General features: G+C 41.6%; 1 protein-coding gene across 1 annotated transcript in view; it reads right to left on the reverse strand.

Annotated features, from left to right (window-relative positions):
* The window catches only part of stpg2 (sperm-tail PG-rich repeat containing 2), a 311,631-nt gene that overhangs the window by 217,319 nt on the left and 87,290 nt on the right, over nucleotides 1–7,022 (reverse strand). Inside the window, exon 8 of the mRNA XM_048612036.1 lies at nucleotides 4,082–4,264. Within this exon, the coding sequence (XP_048467993.1) occupies nucleotides 4,082–4,264 (183 nt within the window). The remainder of the gene's footprint in view (nucleotides 1–4,081; nucleotides 4,265–7,022) is intronic.

The raw sequence follows: 7,022 nt of genomic DNA on the forward strand, positions 1-7,022 counted from the left end.
CTGGAATGTACTGTCTGAGAGTGTGGGGGGAGGCAGTGGTTAGGGTCTGGATTGTACTGTCTGAGAGTGTGGGGGGAGGCAGAATTAACCATTTCCTCTCAAAGAGGAATGTGATAAGCATATATAGACAAAACGAAATGCAAAGCAATGGGAAAAGAGGGAGAAATATAGAACATAGGAGCAGGAGTAGGCCATTCAGCTCTTCGAGCCTGCTTCATCATTCAATACAATTACAGCTGATCATCGAACTCAGTCCCCTGTTCCCATTTTTCCCCCAAACCCTTTGATCCCTTTAACCCTAAGAACTATATCTAACTCCTTGAATACATTTGAAGTTTGGCCTCAGTCACTTTCTGTAGCAGAGAATTCCACAGGCTCCCCACTCTCTGGATGAAGAAACTTCTCCTCATTTCAGTCCTAAATGGCCTACCTTGCATCCTCAGATTGTGACCCCTGGCTCTGGACTCCCGTGTTTACCCTTTCCAGTCCTGTTAGAACTTAATGAGTTTCTATGAGATATCCCTCATTCTTCTAAACTTCAGCGAATATAGGCCTGACTGATCCAGTCTCTCTTCTCATGTCAGTCCTGCCAACCCATGAATCTGTCTGGTAAACCTCTACTGCACTCCCTCCATCACCAGAACATTCTTCCTCAGGTAAGGAGACCAAAACAATATTTTAGGCCTTGAAGGAAATGGAGTTAGTCGGATAGTTCTTTCAGCAAGCCAGCACAGGCTTGACAATGGACACCCGCTATGCTGCACCTATTCGATGGCTCTACCTCAGGAAGGGCAAAGCCACCTCAACAATGGGAACCCCTCCACTTCTCACAGTCAGCCATCCCTTTATAGCTTCTTGGTCTGGTGTACAATTACATGTTGTGAAGATGTAATTATTAATGACTAAAGTAGAAGTTAATGTTTCCCCTGAGAGCAAAGTCAGGAGGTCATCGTCTCAGGAACAAGAGGTCAGCCATTTCCGACTGAGGAAAAATGTCCTCACTCAGAGGGTGGTGAATCTTTGGCATTCTTTACCCCAGAGAGCTGTATGTGCCCAATCGATGAGTGCACTCAAGACTGAGACCAAAAAGTATTTAGGCACTGAAGTATCAACGGACTTGGGGGATCAGATGGGTAAATTCAGTCGATGTAAAGGTTCAGCAATGATCCTATTGAATGACTGAGTAGGCTACCCATACTTCTAATTTTCTTATAAATAAACTGAAACTTTCAAAATTTAATTCCCAAAGGATCCTTGCAGCTGACAGACAAATAAGACTAAACTGGGAACGAGTTGGTTCCACTCTGAGAGGTATAAGAACATTCTGTTCCTCTGTGTATTTCAGGCTCATTCAGACCATCTCAGGTAGGAAGGCAGAATTATAATTCACTGAAATGTTTCCCTGCCAATTCTCCATCTCTGGGATCACTCACATGCTGCAGGAATGCTCCCTCCAAACCGTGCCAGAGTGTGGCAGTGTGTTTATGAAAGTGGGCTTTGTGAAGGAACACAACTCCTATATTACTGTCTGACATGATTACCCTAAAGTCAAAATTACTCCAACATTGATGATTTAAAGAACAGTTAAAAGTGGAGGATGGAATCATCTACAAATGTAATTTAGATAATTTTGTGAAGAAAGAACAGAGAGAGAGAGGCACCTCCCATAAGTAAATAGAGTAGGAGATGGTGGAGAGGGGTAAATGGGAAAAGAGGTGAGGGTAGAGGGGTAAACTAATGACAGAGAAACTCAAAAGGGCATTCAGCAATTTCAGCAATTGCTTTAGTGAGACACTATATGCTGATAACATGTTTATAAATGCATGGCACCTGACTCTGCTCAAGGTTCGAAAACATACATGACCAAGATGTTCGGGGGAGAACTGAAGAGGCTGTAATACAGGCAAGAAGATCAAAAACCTACTGCCCCAAGGGCTTTTGAAGAGTCACAAAGGACATTTCATCCCATGAATAGAAATCAACATCATTTTTAAAAAAAGAGAGTACCTGGCCCTGATCGCATTGTTGTTTGTGGGATCTTGCTGTGCTCAAATGTCCTGCACCACAAAAGGTACTTCATTGGTTATAAAGCATTTCAGTATCTTGAGGTAGTAAAAGGTGATACATAAGTGCCCATTCCATCTCTCTCTTGTGATCCCTTTTTCAGAAAAGATCCCTGCATTAGGCATTCCTTGAGGTCTGCAAATGTCTTCCAGTAACTGCATGTTTTGAGGTACATTTTCTCAAGGTGTTTCTCAACCCATTTTCTCAATACATAAATACTGATGTATTTTTATCATACAGGCATCAATTAAAAAGTGACCAATTTCCTGCTCCCCTCCTGCCCAGAATGGGAGGTGGTGGTGTCATAGTAATGTCACCGGATTGGTAACTCAAAGTCCCAGAGTATTGTTATGGGAATTCAATAAAATCTGGAATTTAAAAACTAATCTAATAGTGACAATATAACCATTACCAATTATTGATAAAAACCCTTCTGGTTCACTAATGTTCTTAAGGGAAGGAAATCTGCCATCCTTACCCAGTCTGACCGACATGTGACTCCAGGCCCACAGCAATGTGGTTGAGTCTTAACTGTCTTCTGAGATGGCTGAGGGAGACACTCAGTTCAAGGGCGGTTCGGGAAATGCTGACCCAGCCAGCGACACTCAAACCACATGAATGAATAAACTAAAAAGCCCCATGCCTTCTCTCCAAACTTCTTTCTGCTAACAAGATACTCTCACAAACCCACATCTATGATCTATGATCTCTGATTCTATGAAACCCAGAAGCAAGCCACCCAGTCAGCACATTTATATTTCAATGGGAAATCAAGAAGGTAGGTTGAATGTAGAACAATGCAGATGGAATGAACTTAAAGTCAAACTATTGCCAAATTGGAAACATGCTGCTGGTCAAGAATTGTGGACAATAAGGCACGACTCTGCAAACTAACAGGAACTGAATATGTTAACAGTATAAATGATGATGTTACCCTAACTTCAGCAAAGCACAGAAACATGTTTGAGAATCAGTGAGGGGGCAGAAGAGAAACGTTGCACTCAGGAGCTGTGTTCTATATAATGTGTGCCTTAGTGTAAATAAAGAGATTGAGAGAAGCCTTACTCTAAGTTAAGAACAAACTAGGGATGCAAGGAATAACAGCTTAGTGAGACAGTGCAGTTTCTAAACGTGCAAGTGCTGACACCCAATGCCTGAGAGAACAATGAGAGTATAAGATCCATGAACTATCCATTGGCGGCATGGTGGCTCAGTGGTTAGCATTGCTGCCTCACGGCACCAAGGACTTGGTTCAATTTCACCCTCGGGCAACTGTCTGTGTTTGCACATTCTCCCCGTGTCTGTGTGGGTTTCCTCCTGGTGCTGTGGGTTCCTCAAAGAACCCAAAGGTCCAAAGATGTGTAAGTTAGGTGGAATGGCTGTGCTAAATTACCCATAGTGCCCAGGAATGTGCAGGTTAGGTTGATTAGCCATAGGAAATACAGCATTATTGGGTAGTGGGGGGTCTGAGTGGGATGCTCTTCAGGTGGGGTGGTGTCAACTTGATGGGCTGAATGGTCAGCTTCCATCCTGTAGGGATGCTATGAAAGGATAACCCTGGGAAAGGGTGGAAACAATGCATCGCCAACATGTGGAAGCCGGAAATCTGAAACAAACAGAGAATCCGCAGATCAATAAGTCTTTGGTTCTGAAGAAGAGTCATACTAGACTGGAAGCATTAACTGTTTCTCTCTCCACTGATGCTGCCAGACCTGCTGAGTTTCTCAGTGTTAGCTCCACAGACATAGCTGTAGCACTCAGAGGCAGGGTTCCACAGAGCTCCCTCAAAGAAAACTCCTCTTGAAGAGATGATTGAAAACTTAAAGGTTTGGCAATATATAAATAACAAAGAACACAAAGTTCACCCCATGTTTAAAAACAGAATTATTCATTAATTTAATCTGAACACTATGGAGTATTTTAATGCATGAAAGACATGTTCTGAAAAAAATCAACTATTTCCAGACAAATGATAAGGACTGAATGTTTCAAGATGTCATTCGTTGAGGAACAATACCTTATAATCAGCTGGACCTGGCATGCTTTGTTTTGAGTTGGCAGATTTCAAACGGGGAGCTGATGATCCAAATCCTCCTCTTAATGGGTTCTCAAAACTGGCTTTCCTTTCACTTTCTCGAGCCAGAGTGTGGTTCGTGATGTTGTAGGTGCCCGGACCTGTTGAAATCAGAAACACTTTCCACTATATGTTCCTGAGAAATCCCTGCATGCAGTCCAGCAAATATACAGTCAAACCGCAAATCTCCTCTCTCCCACACTAACACCAGCCACTATTCTCATTTCTCAATGTGACAATGTTCAGTTACTTCTGGCACCTAGGTCGATGTCAGGGATTGATTCCACCACTGGTTTCAGCTATGTGAACAACCCAAGGCACTTTTGTTTTATAACTGAAATTTTAAAAATGTAAGGCATTGTTTAGAGGCACTTTCAAGGTTTGAAAACTGAACAAAGTGAATCTGGGATAACACATTTTCTCACGCGATTTCTTGGACGTCATGTTTGGCAAAATATCAACTGACTTTCCTCTTCACACTCAAATGGGAGAAGCAACAAACATTAACATTTTGTCTATGATTTATCATTGAAAAATTCAGATACAGCAATTTTGAAAGAATAGCAGTAGGCTGCAAATCCCTCTGCTGTGGCCTTCAAATTTCCCAACAGCACTTGTTGTCCTAAAGCCAAATATATTTTTGAATGGTCAACAATGAATACAATCTTAGTTTCAAGCTGACAACTCAACATGCTCCTTCCGCAATCAGAGGAAACTTTCTTTAAGTACTGCATTTTGGAAAGAAAGCAAGCATTTAACAAAACATACAAAATCAATAACTGATAATAATAGGCTCTAATGATCTTTTTATCGCTCCTGCTGCCAGAGCTTTCCCAGAAATCCAATTGTTATTGTATGACACATACACAGCAAAGATGACATCAATGAAATGATGACAGTAAATTCCTTTCAATTGCTGCAGCAGCAGATATCACCATCGAACTTTTCAAACTTTTGGTGATGGTTAATTATCTTCTTTTATGGATCACTGATTCCAATATTTGTCCTTCTGGACAGTCAATAAAAGGCCTTTTGGACAAAATCAACAGTATAAAAAAAAAACCACAACACACGTTTGGAGGCACAATGTTCTAAGGAAGGGTCACTCAACCTAAAGCATTAACCCTGCTTTCTCTCCACAGATGCTGCCAGACCTGCTGAGCTTTTCCAGTAGTTTCTGTTTTCATTACAAGACTCCTCTTTGACAGGAGCTAACATCGAGGAATCAAGTGCAGAGATGAGTGTGCCCAGTTTCCCAAGCAGAAAACCGGGAGCTTTCATTAATCAGCCTTTTAGATCTCCAAGCCCGGTTCACCGCTCATACCGAGTGAGATATACGCATGAACATAAGAAATAGGAGCAGAAGTAGACTTTTGACTTGATAGAGGTGTACAAAATGATCAGAGGTATAGATAGAGTGGACAGCCAGAGACTTTTTCCTAGGGTGGAGGTAGCTATTACGAGAGGGCACAGTTTTAAAGTGAGTGGAGGTAGATATAGGGGAGACATCAGAGGTAGGTTGTTTACTCAGAGAGTGGTAGGGGCGTGGAATGCATTGCTGGAAAGGGCAGTCGAGTTGGCCTCATTAGGGGCATTTAAGTGGCTATTCGATAGGCATATGGACGATAGTATAAGGTAGGGGTGGAGGTTAGATATACCTTAGGTTTAGGGTAAAAGTTCAGCACAACATCATGGGCCGAAGGGCTGTACTGTTCTATGTTCAAGACCATTCAGCCCCTTGAGTCTGCTCTGCCACTCATTGTTTTGAATTCCACATTTCCATCTGCTCCCAGTAACCTCTAATTCCCTAACGACCAAGAATTTCTCTTGCTCTGCCTTAAAAATGTTCAAGAACTTAGCTCCCACCACCTTGAGGCAGAGAATCCAAAGTCACACATCTGAAAGAAAAATTTCCCCCTTATCTTCGTCATAAAAGGGGGACCGTGAATTTTAAAGCAGTGCCCTCTTGTACTGTCTTGACATGCAAAAGGAAACGTTCTTTCCACATCCACACTTGCAAAACCATTCAGGATCTTATGCATTTTCTTTGTTTTCAATCTGGCAATGTCCTAACCTGCTGACCAACTGACACTGACACCTATCATGGGAAGGATACCTGCCTGATTACTTGTGGGAAAAGCAGATGATCTCACTCTTCTAAGCTCCAGTGGAAACAAGCCTAGTTTTTCCTCAGGTATCAATCTAGCAAACCTCCTCTGAATATTTCTCTTTACCAGTTATGAAATATTAGTGATAAGAAATAAAAAGATGTCAAAAATCATCTAATTAAGTAACAGAAGAGTTGACAAATGGTCAGTTGATAGAACAGAACTTGAGTCCTGCTAGGAAAATAAAACATTTTGTTGAAGCTTTCCATCTTGCATTCATCAGGACATTTCACAAGAAAGTCCAATATAAAGAGAAAGCAACATTAATGTTGGATGTCACCTCTCTCTCCTCTTATATATATTATAAATGTTGTTCCCCTTCACATTGGCATAAGACTATAAGATATAGGAGTAGAATTAGTCTGCTCCACTATTCAATCATGGCTAATTTCTTGTGTTCTGTCCTGAAAAGTGCAAATGAAAAGCTTTGAAAGTATATGTCGTTTTTCAAGACTACTCAAGCAATGAAAGACTGTTATTTGCTTCCCAATTGCAAATTTCTAGGTGTAAATCAGGCACCATGAGGATAAACATGCAAGGTAGAGTGACACCAACACTGAAGGTTCAATTAATGCACTGGTTGAGGTTACCATGGATGGTCTGCCTTCTCAACTTCTCCCTTTGCCAAGACATGGTGACCTTCCAGTTAAACCACCACCAATAATCTCTCAAAGATAGTAGGAACTGCAGATGCTGGAGAATCCGAGACAACAAGG

The sequence above is a fragment of the Rhincodon typus genome, chromosome 1, assembly GCF_021869965.1.
Source record: "Rhincodon typus isolate 14 chromosome 1, sRhiTyp1.1, whole genome shotgun sequence".
Classification (NCBI taxonomy): domain Eukaryota; kingdom Metazoa; phylum Chordata; class Chondrichthyes; order Orectolobiformes; family Rhincodontidae; genus Rhincodon; species Rhincodon typus.